Source organism: Tauraco erythrolophus, chromosome 2 (genome assembly GCF_009769465.1).
Source record: "Tauraco erythrolophus isolate bTauEry1 chromosome 2, bTauEry1.pri, whole genome shotgun sequence".
NCBI lineage: Eukaryota > Metazoa > Chordata > Aves > Musophagiformes > Musophagidae > Tauraco > Tauraco erythrolophus.
In genome coordinates, this window is record NC_141466.1 from 39,516,455 (window position 1) to 39,536,594 (window position 20,140).

Here is a 20,140-nt window from a genome sequence, read left to right on the forward strand (position 1 = left end):
AAAATTATCACAGTAACTTTTAAGACTTCACCTGATGGATGAACACAAAGGTCTGTCTTAGACTAATTTCGCTTGGGAAAAGCAAAGGTAAAGCTGTTTTTAAATTCACTTTTTTCCTGTGTTACAGTCCTATAAGGTTACTATGGTAACAAGGTTTTTCAACAGAGAAAATAGTAGAGCTGTTGCTATAGTAAGTGTAAGTTGGAATTTATGCTACTACAGGTAAATATAGTTACCCTCAAGTTGTAATGTTAAATCTTATCTTGAAATGCATTGGAAGCCTGTAACTTCTAGAGAGCACGTTTAATGTGAAGGAACTTAAGGACTAAGTGCCAGCAGAGCATTCATGATGGATGGAAAATTCTGGAATAAGTCTCATGCTGAATCTTGTTATGTATGCAGATCCTGTCTCAGAGTTGATAGAGTATGCTATTAGAGCTTGGGGTTTTTAATACAAAACATCTGTTACAAGTCAGCACTGGCTGAGAACCTCACTCTTTTACTAAAGCATAAATTTGAAGGAATTGTCTAATGGCTTCAAATAATGTCTGTGGGACTAAAAACTGCAACCCAAGTCAGTTGTTCTGTGTTTTTGGTGGAGGTGACAACCTGACAGGCTTGTGAACTGCCTGAAGGTATTAGTCTCTACTTAGAGGTTTGCCAAGGTCTTCAACTGAATAACCCCCAAGGAGAACCACTATAGCTTTACAGGTCTGCTGACTTCCACAATTGAGTTGGCAGAAACAAAGCTTTAGGTGCACCTGAAATTAACTTGGCTCAGTTTTTGTAGTCAATAACTTAAATAGCGTGAGAAGTATCACTTAAGTATTAAAGCTAGATGCTCTCTTGAAATGGAATTGCATTACTTGTGCTAGAAGGGGTCCTATTTCCAGCAGCATGATAGTGTGCTTTTTGCCTCCCTGCTTGGGCTGTTGTTGGCATTTGATGGATGCTTGTGGTGTGCTAACCCAAATTTCAAGACTGGTAGAAATTCACTTTGACTCACAGAAGTGCTGAGGTTGGAAAGGGAACTCTGGAGATAACCTAGTTCAATATACTCCCTATTTACAGCAGCTTATTTATGTCAGTCTCAAGTGGATTCTGAGAATCTCCAAGGATGGAGAATCTGCTGTATCTCTGAGTAGGCTGTTGCAGTTTCTGTTTGCAGGTAGAATAGAAGTTCTTGTTTAAATGGAAATGTCTGTATCTCAGTTTGTGCTCATTTATCCTTTCCCTGGGCACCACTGGGAAGTCTGATGAAGTCTTCAGTCCCACACAAGTATTTATACACAGGATAAGATCTCTCCCAAAGCTGCTTTTGAGCTGAACAGTTCTGGCTCCTGCAGATGATCCAAGCCCTTAATCATCATTTCTCTTTGCTGGACTCTCCAGTATGTGTGTCTCTTGTTCTGGGCAGCTCAGAACTGAATGGACATGGCACTCCAATTCTGGAGTGCTGGTGTGAGGGCACATTGAGTCAAGGGGAATAATTGCCTTCCTCCATCTGGTGGTGACACTCTTCCTAAAGCAGCCCAAGGTGCTGTTGGCTGCCTATGCTGCAAGTATTACCTGAAACTAACTCTTTTACTTTATCTTGCTGATTTAAAATAAATATACCTTTGGTCAGATGTGGCTTGGCTTTTTGAAGTAAAGACCAGAAGCTTCCTCTTGCTCTCTTGAAGTTGAGTGGCATTTTGTAATACTTGAACTCAGAAGAGAAGTCAGTCATTTTGACTGCTAGGGTAATTTCTAAACTAACTCTGTTACTACTGAGTAAGCTTTTGGTGAGTTGAAGCACTTTTTTTGATAGTTGAGGGACAAGTGTACAAAAGGAGATGGATAATATTTAGCTTCAAATTTCTAAGGAGTTGGCTTGACACTTGACATAAGTGTCATCAAGTGGCATAGCTTGCTCTTATTCAGTATCTTCTATGCTACCTCTTCCCCAGAGTGCTCGTCCTGTATGTCACCTGCATACAGGTGATTACTTTTAGTCTTTTTATCATTGCTGAATTGATGTGAAATCCTTAGTCTGAAGGGGTTAATTTTATAGTCCTTTGGAGTTCACAAAACGGTAATAGTTCATATGCTGACTAGTAAATTTTATGAGCTTTTCAGTGCTTGAAATTAGTAAGAGCTAGAATAAGAGGAAACGGATGTTGGATTCCTTTCTTTGAATTACTACGCAGTAAATGAAGTGCCAATGTAACTGTCTCTTCACTTAATTGAATTCTTTCTCCTAGCTTTGTACTCCATCATACTGTTCTGCGTCTTTCTGTGGATTCCCTTTGTTTATTTCTATTACGAGGAAAAGGAAGATGATGATGGCAACACATGCTCAGTAAGTTTGCTCTAGCAAATGCACCAAGCAGTGAAAAGACAAATTAATACAGGCAAGAATGATTGTCTAACTTGAATGCTACGTTGTTAATAGCATTTTGAAGTCTGTTACTACAGTTCCTTTAAAATAGTGAGGGAGCTCTTAATCTGACATAGTCTAGTCTGAGCACTGTGGTCTCACATGAAATGAAACTTTAGTGAGTTAAGTAATTGAAATCTGTATTGCCGTGAATTCTTTAAGCGTGCTGCAATTTCCTTTGAACCTGATTTCGTGTACAGACAGTTAAAACTTCTTACGTTAGATTTTCCTTAAAATAAGAGTATGAACAGGTTTTAAGGACAGGAAGATTATACTTATTCTGAGATTAGAAACTAAATTTGAGTATGTTCCTTGTAGTGTTTGCATTTTTTCTTGAAGTAGGCAGTAGTAATTTACCTGGAGCTAGAACGTGATTATTTTTGTAATGCCCTGAAGGTTTTTGACATGCACAACATTCCAGGAAATACAATAAATGCATGCCAGTAAGGTGCTATCTTAAATGAAAATACCTTTCTTAAAGAACCTTTTAATCATTGATCATGGTCATTTTCCCCTCTATTCAATTGTAACCTTGCCATGGAAAAAAGACTTCTAATCATAGCCATAATATAAAGCATTGGTAACAGTTTCCTTTGAGTGTATCTGCATTGAACGAATGTACCCTGGCTTCTGGCCACAGATGCTCAAGTTTGTAGTTTATGACGGAAACATAATTCAATATCACTGTTCATAGGTCTGAAGCAGAGACTCTTCAAGAGTGTATACTTCTGACTTGTATCTAAAATTGCTCTTGTTTTCTGTGGAGGTTCTTTTGTAGAACACCTATTATGCTAAGTATGCTTTACCGTAACTTATTGGAAAGATCCCTTTGGATATATTTTATGTTAATGTATTAACTTTCTCTTTAATATACAGCAGGTTAAAATTGCACTCAAATATACTCTGGGATTCGTCACAGTTTGTGCAGTTCTTCTCTTAATTGGGTAAGTATTTATGGTTTGAACATTAACAGGGGCCATACTAAATAGAGCCCCAAACAGAACTTTTCTGTGCAAGATTAAAAGGTACCTTATGGTGCACTCAAATCTGTAGTAAATATCTAACTTAATTTCTAATAGGGCTTAAATATCCTGAGAATTAGGTACCTGAAAAGTAGGACTTTAACTAGAAGCTAGAATGGTTTTCTTAACTGTGGAGGTACTTGCGCTTCCAAGTTCTGCCTGTTTGTGCAGTATGAATGTCCATCAAGGACATGATGGTTATGACATTTACGAATGTACTGGTATCTCAGTGTACACCAGGGAGTGAAATATTTGTGTTCTTTCTCTTTTCTGCCTCTTTCAATGCTTTCATGGACATCATAAAACAGCTTTTAAGAATATGAGTAGGTGTCACATGCTTAGTACTTTCCTAAATGGAGATATTCTGTGAAGGGCATAAGTATAGTGTAGGGTTATACTTAGTTGTGCCTTGTATGATAAAGGTTTTACTGGCATTTGTTTGAAAGACAGACATTACTGAAGTGGGTCGCTTGTTTGCAGCAAGTGCTATTTTTCTGAAACTCCAAGCAGTATTACAAATTCAATTTAAGATCACCATTAAGCATGACACACACACCAATGTGTGCAATGTATGCTATGTCATAAGCTTTTTAGCATTTTGACTGCAGCAGTCAAGTTGATAAAATTTATGACATGTATGCTAAAATGATCCATTTTGAAGTACTGGAGTGTGAAGTATGAATTAGAGTGAAATTAATGCTTCTAACTTGTATACTACCTTACTGGAATATTGTTTCTGGTTTTGATAAACACTTAAGATACATTTCTAAGAATCCTATTGTCCTTCTAATTAAAAGTAGCATATTTGCTATTACGAGAAACTAAAGGAGTTGGAATTAGCTTAATCATGGTCTAGAAATGTTACCAAAGGTTCTGACAAAACCTGGTTCTCTCTTGGCTCACATCATGGGCGTACATATACATACTGTATAATATATCCAGTTTAGAAAATTTTGCAGTAGATGTTAGCTGAATGCTCAGCAGCTGTAGATGTTTGTTCCTTTCTTCCAGTAAGATGGAACTTGGTTCTTGACTTCCTAATAGTCCTCTGTGCTCTTAGATGACTTCTTTAAAGTTTTTGCGACTTCTAAGTTATAGCAGCTTCCACAGTTTTCTCTGATACTGTGCCATATGACAGTGAGACTGACTTGCAAACCAGACAGCTGTAGTACTTGGGCTGAGACTGAGTTAGTTTCTGAACTGCTTCTCCATAGGTAGAGATTGGAAACATGTAAATAGCAGGAGTATCTGCTGCAGAGAGACAGGACTCATTTAGATTCTGAAAGGAATTTTAGTATTTCTGGGTTCTAATGGAACAGTGTTTTCTGCTGCTGTATGTATGAGGTTGCTTACTTGCTTTTAAGATTGTGATAATTAAACACCAGCAGCATCCCAGTGACCTTGGAATGGAAAAGCACTCTTGCTACTTCAGATGCTGCTGCAGAAGAATATAATTCTTGTCTGTCCCTTTAAGGGAAATTACAAAACTGAACAGCTCAGTTTAAGAAGCAAATGATGTAACTGGTGAAGAAAAATCATAGAATCAGAATGGTTAGGGTTTGAAGGGACCTCAAAGATCATCTAGTTCCAACCCCTCTGCCATGGGCAGGGAAACCCTCCACTACACCAGGTTGCCCAAAGCCTCATCCAACCTGGCCTTAAACACTTCCAGGGATGGGGCATCTACAACTTCTCTGGGCAACCTGTTCCAGTACCTCACCACCCTCTGAGTGAAAGATTTCTTCCTTATATCTAATCTAAATCTGCCCTCTTTCAGTTTAAAGCCATTGCCCCTTGTCCTACCACTATATACCCCTGTAAAAAGTCTCTCTCCAGCTTTCCTGTAGGCCCCCTTCAGGTACCGGAAGGCTGCAATAAGATCACCCTGGAGCCTTCTCTAGGCTGAACAGCCACAACTCTTGCAGCCTGTCTTTATAGCAGAGGTGCTCCAGCCCTCGGATCATCTTCATGGCCCTCCTCTGGACTCGCTCCAACAGCTCCATGTCCTTCTTGTGCTGGGGACTCCAGAGCTGAACACAGTATTCCAGGTGGGGTCTCACAAGAGCAGAATAGAGGGGCAGAATCACCTCCCTTGACCTGCTGGCCACTCTTCTTTGGATGCAGCCCAGGATACGGTTGGCTTTCTGGGCTGCCAGCGCACATTGCCGGCTCATTTTGAGCTTCTCATCAACCAGCACTCCCAAGTTCTTTTCCTCAGGGCTGCTCTCAATCCATTCTCTGCCCAGCCTGTGCTTGTGCTTGGGATTGCCCCGACCCATGTGCAGGACCTTGCACTTGGCTTGTTGAACTTCATGAGGTTCTCACAGGCCCACCTCTCCAGCCTGTCAAGGTCCCTTTGGATGGCATCCCTTCCCTCCATTGTGTCCACAACACCACACAACTTGGTGTCATCTGCAAACTTGCTGAGGGTGCACTCGATCCCACTGTCCATGTCACTAACAAAGATGTTAAATAGCACTGGTCCCAGAACTGATGCCTGAGGAACACCACTTGTCACTGGCCTCCACTTGGACACTGAGCTGTTGACCGCAACTCTTTGAGTGCGACCATCCAGCCAATTCCTTATCCACCGAGTGGTCCATCCATCAAATCCGTGTCTCTCCAGTTTAGACACAAGGATGTCATGTGGGACAGTGTCAAATGCTTTGGACAAGTCCTTTGGTTCTAGTATAGTTATGAATAGACATATATTTATGCTTTTAAACATATATAAAAAGCGATTGTCTAAATGTTTATGTACATGCTTGTTGTGAAGGAGTTATCTGTCTTGGCATTAGTGAGCTGTCTGCACAACCAGGGCAAAGAGCAGCCTCAGATTTCCCAGTGTGATAGGAAAGAGATAAAACAGTGGTGGAGCCGAAGTCTCATGAGGGGTTCACCTGAATGTGATAGTGAAGATCAGTCTTGCAGCACTGCCTATACCTGGCAGTAGCCGGAGATTTTCTCACTAGTGGTCAGGATCAGACCAACATTAAAACAGACTAGAATTTTATGTACTGGATTTAATTTTAAGAGGTGAGGCTTAGTGGACTAGAATACTCATGCACACAGGTTACAAGAGCAAGAAGGGCTGGAATATTTTCTGTGAAGTTCTTAGCAAATAGACTATCTTCTTCAAGTGCTTATGTGACTAATGTCTCAAGACAACCTCTGCTCTGATTTAATTTAACAAGTAATATGTATAATTAAATCAGGTAAATAAATAGCTTGATTCCTTTAAAGATAGTCTGCACAAGAAGTCCCTACCTCTTTCCTAGTCAGCAGTCCTCAAAGAAACCGTGAAAGCTCAATTAAGCTTGAAGTTTAAGAATATCTTATTTTTACCTGGATGTTTACCTTGGTCCATTAGAGATCTATGTGACGATTTAGGGAAACAGTATCTGTTTTGTGCCAGATGATCTTAGACGCTTTTTCTAAGTTGATAACGCAGCTCAATGAGCAGAATTCCATTGTCTAAAATGTGAGCAGGAGTAATATTTATACATCTTATTCTAGCTGTCTGTTACAAAGCCTCTTGCTGTGGCACAAATGTGCATGTCTGTAATAGCGCTTAAATGCTCCGCACACAGATAACTTGATGCGGAGTATCATTGAAAGCAAAGTATGGGCCCAATTTATACTGGGATACTTGGAACTAATATTTGCTTATGATGCCTTTCCCTTCTCAGAAATTATCTGCTTTCCTTGAATATAGCTTATTTACTCTAAATGTCATGTGCTGGAGCCCAGAGTCTTGAGACACTGTCCACATCAAGGCACCCTTATAGAGCAGTCTGGTTGGAACGAAAATATTTGCTTTTGAGGCTAACAAACATTTGGTTCTAAAAGGAATGTTTCCCTATCAATGTTTGTTTGGAGTTTAACTGGTTGCCTTAAATTTTCTAGAACCATTAGCTTTTAAAAAACTATGAATTTATTTCTGATTAGCTTGTAAATAATTATGCAAATTATATTATAGCAGAAGTCACTTCAGGAAATTAGTTGAAATCTATTGCATTAGAAATTATTTTCCTAAGGATGACAGTTAATGACACCCTTCAATTTAAGGATCAAACTTGACCCATCTACACCTGTGTTACTAGCCCTGCCAAAAGTTAATAGTTTTAAAATGCTTATTTTGCATTTACTTTCCTTGTTCTGCAGCCAAGATATTGATTTAGATCTCAATGATAATTGTGCTGGGTTTGTGTGGATGCTGGGGAGAGGAGGTAGAGCTGGGAAGGATGGAGGGATGGGGGAAAGGCGTTTTTAAGATCTTGTTTTTTTATTACCCTCTCTGAAGTAACTGGTAATGAGTTAAATTGATTTGTCCCCAAGCTGGGTCTGTTTTGCCTGTGGCTATGGTTGATGGGTGATCCCTCCTTGCTCTTAACTCAACCCTCAGGCCTTTTGTTACGTTTTTCTCCACTCCACTGAGGGAGAGGAGTGAGTGATTGGCTGCTGGCTGGGCTAAACCATGACAATAATATTCCCAGGATGTGTTTTAAATAGCATAGCAGTTTGCTTCTATTCTTAATATTACTGCAGTTAATAACTTCTTATGTGTCCAGAACTCCAAGTGTAAGACAGCATCACAGCTGAGCTGCTCTGTTTGCTTGTGTTAACTGAATTTTCACCTACACCTGTAAAAGTTTTCATTGGCACTTGTGCTCTTATTCACTTAGTGTCAGTGGACTGACTTGTGTTGCATCATAGTGATAAGTGAATGGAGTTACTTAGCATGGAAACTTCTCATTCTGTTGATGGCTACTGTGACTCTCGGGCTGTGTTGACTGTGTAGTCAACATCGCAAAATAACAAAGACTTTTGTCATATTTCTTGCTTTATGTGCATGAAGAATAGGTCTGAACTGCTGTGTGCTGTGCTGGTGCAATAGATGGGCTGTGTTCTAGAAATCCTTTGAAAGTGTGGACTGGATGCAGAGCCGTAGATGGCTAGGCTTGCTAACTCCCTCGTTCTTCTTGTGGCCTGTTAAGCTAGAGGTCAAAAGTCATCAAATGAGTTAGCCTTCTGACTAGTTTGCTATTAGTTGAGAGACCCTGTTAAAGAAGAGAAATAAATGCAAGCATTTTAGTCCTAAGCAAGCAGGAATCTTATCTCTTGCATTTCTTTTTGAGGCCCTTGGTATGTTGAACTTGAGCAGGAGCAGCATCAGAGTTACTTTAGCGCTAACCTTCAAAACACATGCTTATGTTCAGTACTTGAAGTTTGAGGGATACTCCTGGAAGATGCATATTTGTTATTCATTTCTTTATTGGGACTTGAAGCAGGGGTCTAATTATGTACTCTTTTTTACAAAAGTCCAAAAGATACTTGTGAGCATTCTTTATGGAGTTTGGTTTGGGTTCTCACATTCTTTACCTAAAAAGTTTCCCTCCAAATCTGACTTCCTTGTGACTTGTAGGCATTCTCTTTTATGTCTAGAAGCTATGGTTTCAGGTTGGTAGGGAGGTACTGGTTTTCCAACTGTTACAGAAAGCTATTTTGTCTAAGAAGGTGCTGAAGTTACCCTTATTATTGGGCTTCAGATAGGGAGACTGATAGCAGGAGGTCAGCTAGGGGACTTCTACCTGACATTCTTCTGAGCACTCTTTGCTAGTCTCTGCTTATTGGAAGGTCAGAAATATTTAACTTCTCTGCATTTCAGTTCTTTGGGTCAACTACAGAACAAGGAAAGGAATGCAGAAGGTGTGTTGTTATTATAGTTGTAATAATGGAAGATAAACATGTCCCTTTAAACTCTTATTAATGCTTGGTGTGGGAATCATTAATTGTTTTATTATAGTTTCCAGAAGTGTGGCTTTATAAGAGAATTTGTCTCAATTGATGCTTAAAGTCTTTTTGCTCCTCTGCACAAGTCAAACTAGGACAGCAAATCAGATTAATACATCTTTTCATGATGCTTGAGTGTAGGGTCCTTACCTCTGTTAGGGCTGGTAAATAGAAAATCACTTGTTCATTGACCTCAGACCTGACTCTGCACACACTTGCACACGTACTCTGCTGATTTAAACACAGCATTTGAGGGGAATGTGAATGAAATAAAGCATTGCCTTCAGAATTTTTTTAAACCTGACACCATATAATTTTTCTTCAAGAATAAATGGATTTCTGTTTTCTTAACTTGGAAGTAGAATTCTTTTGATATTAGACTAATTATGATAAGTGACATCACTTCTTTGCTTTGTTACAGTGCTTTTGTTCCTTTGAATATTCCCAACAAGAAGAATTCCACAGAGTGGGAGAAAGTGAAGCTCCTCTTTGAAGAATTTGGAAGCAGTCGTAAGTTTGAGATTTGTTGAGCTTTGCATGACTTCCTACTAACTTATTTTGGCATACTCATCGTTGACTGAACAAGAAAACTAATTTGGTGACAGTTTTCTAACTGCTCACCTACACTAAATCTTTGCAATAAGATTGCTTTCTATGTTCAGACAAAAAAATCAGAACAGTCTTTAAAATACAGAGGAGACACCAGTGGTGTCGTCTTTCAGTACAGTCCCCATTTGACAGTGAGGATTCCAGTATTGTGTCCTATGATATTAATGGGGTGGGGAGAAAAGTACTTTCTGCCAGGGAGCCTTCATTTAACATAGCTTTTAAATGTTACTTGGTTACTCTAAAATCAATCAACTCCTGTATGATGAGTGTGTATCTTGTATGACAGTTTTCAAGTGCTTACCTAGTTAAATGTGATGTTACTGTTCACTGTAAGAATGAGACTATTTCATGACTAGCTTTGTCTATTCAGACACGAAAATCCTATGGGTGTTATGATTTTTTCCATTTGTTCTCCTAGTATTGACCTTTTCTAAAATCTTTTTTTTTGCTTTTGTTACACTTCTTTATGCTAGGGCTTAAGAACTATTGTGAAGGCCAAATTCCATGAAGTTGTATTTAACCTTTAGCTTATGCAGCTCATATATTTAGCTAGGGTGTACTTACAGAGCAAAGGTGTGAAGAAAGTGTTTTATTAGTGAGGTAAGACAGACTTTATACCACTTTCCAAATATATCCAGAAAAATGGCAACTAGAAGTTACCTAACAAACAATCCAATTAAATAAGTACTCTAATATTTGCACTTCTTTCCTGTTATGTATCAGTATTGGCTTTTATCTGAATGTTTTAGAATATAATGCTACTAGCCTTGGTAAAGTTGTGTTCTGCCTTAGTCTAGGCGTTTTTGTAGTGACCAAAAGTTCCCTGCAATGACGGTTGCCAGCTCTGTCAGCGCTTGGTGCATCCCTTCAGGGCCCATCAACTTTGTCCAGTTTTCTTAAGTGTTCTCTAACCTGATTCTCTTTCAAGGGTGCATCTTCCTTCCATCCTTTCCTCTGGTCTCCTGGGCCTGGGTTTCCTGAAGTCTTGTCTTGCTAGTAAAGACCGTGGCTGAGAAAGGTACATTCAGTACCTCTGCCTTTTCCATGTCCTGTGTCACCAGGTCCCCTCCCCCACTCAGCAGCAGCCCACATTTTTCCTTGTTGTCTTGCCTCTTACACACTGGGAAAAGCCTTTCTTGTCTTTGACATCCTTGCAGAGTCTTTACTCATACTGTGCTCTGTACTGTAAGCTGTGCTTGCAACCATAAAAGATAGGGAGGACAAGTCCATAGGGGTGGTTTTAAAGATTTTGGCACTCTGCTTGTTTGTTTTCTCATACTTCACAAAGATTCTGACAGCATAGAATAAAACGTTGCTAAAACTGTTTATACAGGTAGTGACAGTGGTTGAGATGAGATGTAAGCTCATTTTTCCAGGCTACCTTGATATGGCTGTCAGTTAAATATTCAGCTCTGTACATGTCCTTGCTATGGAAGTGTAGTATAGCTGATGTTTATTTCTAGGAAGATTTAATCATTAAGATGCTGTGTTGAGATGTGGAAGTCTGGTTTAGATTTATGGCTCTGCCAGCGTTCTTTTGTGACGTTTAATTTCATAAGATAGTTCAGACTGAAGAGAACTCAAGTCATCTAGACAAGTCTCTTGCACAAAGAAGGAAGCTGTAAGGTCACAACAGGCTGCTCAGGGCTTTATCAGGTAGCTTTTGGAAAAGTCCCTAAGGAGGGAGACTCATGGTGGAAAAACAAATTTTCTCGTTGTTCAGTGCAGACATACATGTTGTCACCTGCTGTCTGACACTCAACTGCTACACACCACTTAAAAGCCTGGGCTCCACTACTTTGATAAACAGGCAGGCTATATTAGGTCTCTTCCAAAGCTGTCTCTGTTCAAGGCTGAACAAGCCTGGCTCCCTTAACTTCTCTGCACAGCATATGTTCCAACCTCTGACCAACCTAGCTCTGCCCTTAACTTGCTCAGATTAATAAGTCTTGCCTGTAGTGAGGGCCTCGAAACTGGTTGCAATATTCCCTGTATGATCCTGTCCCTTAACAGATGGGCATGCTCCTGTTGTTACAGCCCAGGATGCTGTTGGACTTCTGTGCTGCCAGCGCACACTGTTGGCTTATCTTCTGCTTGCTCTCTGCCAAGACCCCTCAGGGTTTTCGTAGCGCTTCTCCACAGCCAACAAGTCCCTGGTCAGTATTGTTCCAATGGTTCTTTTGTGTTCCAGATGCTGAGAAATGAGGACAAAAGTCTTGCCTGTTGTCTCTACTGTTGTCCTCTTTCTATATTAACTTATCCTTTTTCTTTCTATAGTTCACTGAAGAAATAAAGATCTTAGTTTTTGATGTTTGTTCTATGTCCATTCAGTTTGTAGTGGGATTATGAAAGGAATGCAAGCTCATCCACTGAGGCAGAGCCTTCTGGTATACAGTTATCAATTTTTCAGCCAGTTAGTTTCTTAATGCTCCCTTGAACATAGTTCAAACTTCTAAAATGGATATTAAATATTGATTTCAGATACACGTACAGGAGGATCATCCGATATGGTGTTTAAGTACACTGTGATATGTTAGAAATAAGGGTTGCTTATGTGTGGTTTTTTTTCCCTTAAACTTCAGAAATTTTCACAAGTACTAAAGGGAGAATAGTGCTGGATTGTTTTTTTTTCCAGTTTTAAACATAGCTACAGTATTTGAAACTTAGGAACATATTGCTGTTAGCTTTGGGAAAGTTGTTTGGCATTGTCTAGTGAAAATAGTAAAGGAAAGACTAGAACTGTGAAGTTGGATTTAGTTGTGCTGTTCTATTGGGTTTTGGTATTTTCGGAAGAAGACTTGTAGGATTGGTCAGAAGAAAGATGCGATTTCTCATAGAGGATAACTATAACAGGATTTCTCATTTGTGAATGCTTGACATGATGAACAGGAAAAAAGAGTGGAAACCAGCTAATGAATGGAAACTGGCTAATAATTCTGCGTAAGAATAAAAACTGTGCTCTAAATTCTTGAATTAACTAGAGGGAGGGGAGAACATTAAATAGTAGCTCAGCTACTATGACTAGGTGCAAACATGAAATTGATTGCTTAAAGTTAATTATTAAAATAGCTACTGTAAGTTTTCATGCTACTACTTAATTAAAAAAAACTTGCCATGTTGTGTCCTGCATGGTGAGGTCAGGGATGGGGCAGTTGTGAAAAAATTATGCAGGAGGATTCAGGGAGTTTGCCTTTGGGCAAACTACTATCTCTTTTCATTTCCAGAGTGATAGTAAGGCTACAGTAACTCCTTAGTCCCCTGACCACTTTCCAGTTTGTACATCTGGATGTATGTGGTCTGAGTGAAGCTGAGGCCTGTGGTCTGCTTGTTTGGTTGTTTGAACAATCCATGTTTGCCTGATTTTTCTGGATAGTGCTTTATTGTGAGAAATCAGGAGATAACAAACAAAACAAAGATGAACCATCCAGAATGCATATGTAAATCATGAAAATTACCACAGCATGCTGTGGAGGCCAGAAATAAGTATTTAAGAGGCATTAGACAGACAGCTATGGGAGTAAGTTCATCAGTGGCTAGTCAACTATTTGACTGAACGCAACATCTGTGACCTTGTAGCGAAGGAGAGATGTCTGTCCTGCTTCTTGCAGTGTTGGAGGAGGATCTACTGGTGACAAAGCTACGCTAGGTGAATTTTTCATAGGATTTATGGCTGGTAACTATAGCTTGATCTTTTTTTTTCTTCAATCTAATGAACTTGGATATCTTCATCTTCAGGAAATCAATTCAGAAAGAAATATTCTTATACTTCCACTGTAGGAATTTTCAACAGGCTTTTCTTTTTTTTTTTTTCCAGATGGCTTGACTGCTCTTTCATTTTCCATTAGTTCCTTGACTGTGATTGGAATGTTGGCAGCTATCACTTACACAGTAAGTCGTTATGCAAATTTTTCAGCTCTTTACATTCATGATACTTGCAGTTAACATGGACTATACTTGTACTGAAAATTGTAATCGTGCTACAGTAGCTTCAACAGTGTCTTCTAAGCTCTGGATTTTTGGGATTTGAAACACTACTAAGTTCTTGAAATAAGAGGAATAAATTTTTACTGCAAACTGAAGAACCACTGTTTCAGTACTTGATCACAGATCAGACTTAATTTCAGTGTGTTTCTGCAAGGGAAAGTAACCTTATTCCTTATGGCTTGTAACAAATGTTCACTGCCCCCTCCTGTTCTTAGGTGTTTTGTGATTTTTTTTTTTTTCCCCCCTCCCCCCATTCAGCAGTGGAAAACTAAATACTGCTTTTTTATTCATTGAACTATGGAATGACCTAGTCTTGGTCTGGCCAGTCTCTAATACTGAATATAACCTTTATTACAACTTCTCTACACTGTTTTTATCTTTACAGAGGTTTACAATGAAGTCTGGCAAAATAACTTGATTTGTATGCAGAATGTTCTTAATAATAACTCTCTGTTTTTGTAAAAGGCTGTCCTTTCAATAAAAGAAAAAGCAGTGTCTTTAACAGAGCTTCACAGTTCTATATTTTTAAAATTTGAGTAAGGGTAAATATCTATGCATGTCAGGATTCAGTTTTAGGTATGAAGAATCTGTAACATCTTGTGTGATGTGTGCCTTAAACCAGGAATAGCTGAAAAGGTAAAAGCAAATAAAATTTGAAACTGTCTAGAGGCTGGTTTTCTAAAGACTAGGGAATATTCTTGTTAGTCCTAAGCATGCAACTAAACTACTGCAGTTCTTTCTGTAGCTTAGAAGGATTCAGAAGTGTTAAAACTGTAACTGACTGTAAATTATATGAGTAAGGCTATGTTAGTTCAACTGCTTGACTCTTGCTTTTATGTGCAAAGGAAAGGAACCATTTAACTCCTAAACTTTTTTCTTGCTTCCAACTAATCATCATGTGATGACTTATTCTATACATTTCTTATGGAAAGTGGCAATTCGATAGTTTGGCCAATGTGTGATGTTCATGTGTACATTTGCTTTTCCCATCTGTTCCACTTCTTCAGTCACTGAATAATCAGCCTGCTTGTAATGTATTAAGTTGTTATCAAGGTAAAATTTTGCAACAAAGTTGAAGCTTTAAAGCTTAAGTTAACTGCAGACAAAGCATTAAAACTTCTGAGAAGGCAGTGTTTTCCTGATACAGGTTTTAATCTTTAAGTTCATGTCCTTGATAAAATAGCTTTCTCTTCCACTGCAGCCTGGCTTTGACATAGTAAAGTTGATCCCAGGTAGCTTTGCGAGTGAATTCTAAGTGGCTTTGTAACAATAGCTCGTGCGGTAAGTTACTTTAAAGCATTGCTAGCCAAGGAGGTGGTCTGTGGTAGCTTGTTGTCATGCAAGGGATAAATGCATAAAACTATCATAGAACAAGGATATATGAAAGAGGGAAGAGTGTTTTAGTGATAACTGGGTAAGGGGGTAAAGTACCTGCTAAATGCTGCCTTTAAACTCTTAAATCTAAATTGAGTAACAAGCACAGCTAATGATTTTCTGTCTGTTCTAGTGACTTCAGCTGGCATAAGTTACAGCAGGATTATAGGAGACAATTCAATATGGGTTCTTAGATGTAAGTGTCAGAACACAGCTCACTGGTCATCAGGCTCTGTGCAGCAGGTAGGAGAGCAGTCTGGCAGATCAGCTAGTAGGTATTGCAGTCAATGGGGATGAGAGTAATTCAGCTCACCTAAGTGCTTTAACTTGACCCAAATCATAAATTTTATTACTTTAAGCCTTTTCTGACTGACATGGGTCACTAAATCATTGAGGCTATGTTGCTGACATCTAGATTATGTGCTGGTCAAGAAAGATCCAAACCTTTGCTTAGGCTGTAAGAACATGTCAGCTTTTAAATTTGTTTCCCTTAATTATGGCAGGAAAGATAAATTTCTTGTCCAGTTATGTTACTGGAGAACACATGTAGTGTTTTTAACCTTCATGAGACTAACATTAAGAACAAACTCATAGGCTGGGAGAATATCCTCACTGTTGTTTCCAAACAACTACCCAAGTATGATTTTTGTAACTGTTAGTGAATATCTATAAGCATCTAAAATGCAACATTGTTTCATTTTGCACAGATATATTGCTGAGTGAAATGTAAACAATGGTTTTTAAAAGCATGTGGAAATTTTGACATTTATTGCTAATATTTCCTGCTTCTGATAGTTTCCCTATTTTTTTTGAGCATGGACTGTTTGTAGGCACCCTTCAGCTGAGTAACACAATACGCTTCTGTCTTCAAAACTAGCTGAACCTAGAAACATGACTTACGTTTAATGTTCAATAACTTGAGTGTGCTGTGTTGTCTCTATGGATTCTTGGATTAAGAAAATACCTCTGTCCTCAATGTTGTTGCTTTAGTCTTACTGTATCTGAGACTTGTACAAATACTGGGTGGTAAATGAGGTTAAACATTAAGCATGAAAACTAAAATAGGCTTCTCTGAATGCCTTAATTACTAAGATTCTAGACTAATTTGTTACTTGGAAAACCTCAACTGAGCTGTCTATGAAAAAGCCTGGAGCATGGAAGTACTATTTCCTTTGTTTTTAACTGCTGTATTTGATCCTTCTGAAACTATTCTTTCTGTTTTACAGTAGTTGTTTTAAGATAGGATGAGAGAAGTGGAGAGGCTATTTTGCGGAAGTTTTAGGGATGAACTCACACAGGAGGTGGTTGTTGCCCACTGCTGATATGGGAGTGTTTTTGTTACTATTTGCAGGCAATTGTAGAATCTTATGGTGAAACAAAGACCTGGCTTTGATACATGGGTGGTCTGAGGTACAAATGTGTCACAGACAGTGAAAATCACTTATTAGAAGGTCTGTATTGTTAATGCTTTCATGATTCTTTCCCTACTGCAAGTGGCGGTCAGGCTTCCATATGTAAGCAATTTCCATCTGTAACAGTGTGACAGCATGAGCAGTGCTGTTCTCATCTTCTATAGAGTAAATTGGGAGCATGACCTCAGCAGCATATGGATGCTATGTACCTGCATTCCAGTTTATATTGTAGGCTGGGCTTTTCCCAGTGGTACAACTTAATTCAGAAGTTACTTCAGTAGTGAAAAGTTCTTGGGCTGTCATGGTTCCTGAAGCCTCAGGGAGAGGTTGGCCCTAGAGTATAGCCTCTCAGTCTCTACCAGTTTGGATTACTCCACTCACTTCACTTGCGAGGAGAAGCACGATTCCAGAAGGAATAACTGTTTTTCTCTTGGTAACTTCCCACTACTTCATGTTTAGATTTTTTTTTAATACAGGACTAATGTATGAAAAAATAAAAGCACCTCTAGATAAAACAAAGGCATTGTCTTTAATATTTTCCTCTGACTTCAGACATCTGTCAAGTAAGTAGTTAGGCTCCTGTATTTTTCAGCCTTCTGTATGCCTCTGAAATTGTTTGTCCCAGTTTCTAAAGATGGGAGGCCTTTGTGCTTAGTCATCAAACCGCTGTTTGATAATCAGTGGTAGATTATTCTTTCTAAGCACAAAAAGAGAATACCTTTATGTAAGGGTGAACACAAGAACAAAGACACCTACTTAAAAATTTTCCTTAAATGCTTAGTGGAGGATGAGGAAAAAAGGGTAGAGAAAAAAGAATGTGTGGTATGAGAGTTCCGCTGTCTCTGAACAGAGGTGATCTCAGATCTTTGGTTTTTACTGGTTAAGAGTTGAGGATTTGTAGTAAAGACATAACTGATGTTTTTTGTTGTTCTGCTGACTTCTGAAAATGCTCAATCTGTTCCAATGCCAGTATTGCAATTGTATTGTTAAAGGGAGTAAAAGAACAGGTGTATCTGGTCCTCTGTATGCTCATATTCACCTTCTTACTCTAAAGAAAAATCTATTCTAAATGAACGTCTAATGAAGGTTGTGTTGTAATAAGTTGATGTGTTAGCAAATACTTTATTACCTAATTAAGAATGGCTTTACGTTGGATGCCTTCCACTTTAACACAAAATGCTATAAAAGTAAATAGAAATGCTGTGCCTGTACTGACTGCAGTTGACTGATTTCATCTTAAAATGTTATTTGGAAGAATACTGTGAAACAGATGAATCATGTGATTCTATTTAAGTCTCTTGGAGTGCAATTTATCTGTTCTACAATTAGTCAAACGTACATTAACAGTACTGCTTTGTGTGGCCTTCAGTGTGAAGAATTAGATTATGGCTGTTCTAAAATTGCACTTCTGCTTTGTGGTAATATACAATACTGTGAGAAGTTGGGGAAAAGAGGCTTTGGCACTGGCAGCAGGCAGCCTTGAATTTCAGTAGATACTGGGAGCAAAACTTTTGCATGTGTATGTTCCTAGGCTTTTGTCTGTGAAAGCATATCCTTGTGCTTCCACAGGAGGAAGGGTGCAGGAGAGTGATGTTCTTTAGATTTCAAATGGCTAGAGTTTAAATTATGGAACTAATGAGCTTACCCCAATGACTAATCTAGTTAAAAATCTGTTTTTTTTAAGGAGTATTATCAACATCAATCCAGTGTTCTGGGCCTCTCTTAAAGCCCAGGTTGATTTAATGTATTACTCTGAAGTACATGGTGAGCTATTCATGCAACAAAGAACAGACTTCTTAATAGACCACATAATGGTGTCCCATTTGGTATGATTTTTGGGGAGCGGAGTGGATGTGGGACAACACAAATGGAAGCATTGTGCTGGATCAGAGTTGCTGACAACTGAGGACTTGTGTTACTGGTATAATAGAAAGGTAGATAACATTATGGTTCAATGTGGTGGTTGTTATATTAGCCTGCTGGTTTTCATTTTTATGGCTTCTGACATCAAAATGGGGTCACTAAGTTTGACCTAGTGATACATACAGAGAAGAGCTTCTCTCATAGTTGGAAGAAGAAAGCAGAATTTAGCTGTTGAGTTGTGAGGCTTCTCTGCAGCTTTTGAATGGAGTAGCATGAAATATACTGTTAAAGCAGAAGATGCTAAAGAAATAAAACTTATGTGGTTTGAAAAATTGAATTCCTCGATTTCTGTGAAATACTAGTTATAAATTTGGAGAGCGATTAGTAATATATAATGAACCTGGAAGCATGTCATACCTGAAGGTAAAATCAATGGGAAGGTACTAACATAGAAACTACCAGCTTAAGGAGATGTAAGAGTTGCTTCTTGCAAGGAAGGTCAAAAAACGCAAAACTGTTTTCAGTGATGACTTAATACAGAAGATGGTGTATGTTTTAGTAGATGCTCTTGGTTAAAAGCAGGAGTTATTGTAAGAATTAGATTTGAATTCAAGTTTTATGCTTGGTAGGAAATATCTTCAGGAGTCAACAGCTAATAAGGGAGCAAATTAAATGTTTTATGGCATTTCTTAACACCACATCATTCAAATGCGAATAGAAATGAGATGCAAGGAAAATGATTGAGGAGAAGTAAAAAGAGTTTAGAGAGAGGATCTTAGCTTCATACTTTAAGTGGAAAATAAATTGGTGTCATGGTTTGATGTGGAGGGGGGGGGTGGTTCTGGTGGCAGGAGAGGGGTTTTGCTCCCTGCGACCTCCCCGGTTTTGGAACCGGGTTAGGTTTGGTTCTGGCCACCAGATCAGACTGCCATCCCCGTCGGGGCTGAGCCAATAGGGCGCCTCTGCGAATTGCCCTATTTAAGTCAGGACAAAGGAACTGGAAAAGGTGCTTCGCCCAGGATCGAGCAGAGAAGGGAGGAGGGCACTGCCCCTGCTCCCTGGCTCCCGGCCGGGCGGCTGCCTGCGTCGGGCCGGCGCCGCCCACGGAGAATGGCGGCGGCGGAGCCAGCTGGGGAACTTGGGGGCACCCCACTCCCAGGGTGCCCACTGGGCTGAGTTCACCTGGAGAGGACTGAGATCTGAGAGAAACAGCCGCATTGGCAGCAGGTCAGTGAGGATGGAGCGGGAGGAGGTGTGCCGGAGCCGAGTTTCCCCTGTGGCTGATGGTGAGATAGCAGGCGGCCCCCCTGCAACCAGGACGGCCTCGGTGGAGCAGAGACCCACTCGCAGCCCGTGGGGAGAAGATGCCTGAGCCTGAGGATGGTCGTGTTGGGGTGCACGACACGGCAGAGAGGCATCTGGAGTCTGCGTGACGACCCACGCCGGAGCGAGTGGCTACAGCTCCCTAAGTACTCGAGACTGTGGTAAAGCCCACACCGGAGCAATCTGTGGGGAAGGATTGTTTCCAGTGGGCTGGGCTCGGCTCACGCTGGAGAAGTTTATAGATTTTTTCCTCGTGGGTAGGGGATCCATTGGAGCAGGGGAAAAGGGTGTAAGGACTCCTCCTTTAAGAAAGAAGCAGCAGTAACAGCACGGAATGAACT

General features: G+C 39.6%; 1 protein-coding gene across 1 annotated transcript in view; it reads left to right on the forward strand.

Moving 5' to 3' along the window:
• Positions 1-20,140, forward strand: part of LMBRD1 (LMBR1 domain containing 1) — an 87,367-nt gene that overhangs the window by 15,712 nt on the left and 51,515 nt on the right. The window contains exons 4-7 of the mRNA XM_086608297.1: positions 2,244-2,341; positions 3,296-3,363; positions 9,656-9,744; positions 13,658-13,731. Coding sequence (XP_086464423.1) covers positions 2,244-2,341; positions 3,296-3,363; positions 9,656-9,744; positions 13,658-13,731 — 329 coding nt within the window. The remainder of the gene's footprint in view (positions 1-2,243; positions 2,342-3,295; positions 3,364-9,655; positions 9,745-13,657; positions 13,732-20,140) is intronic.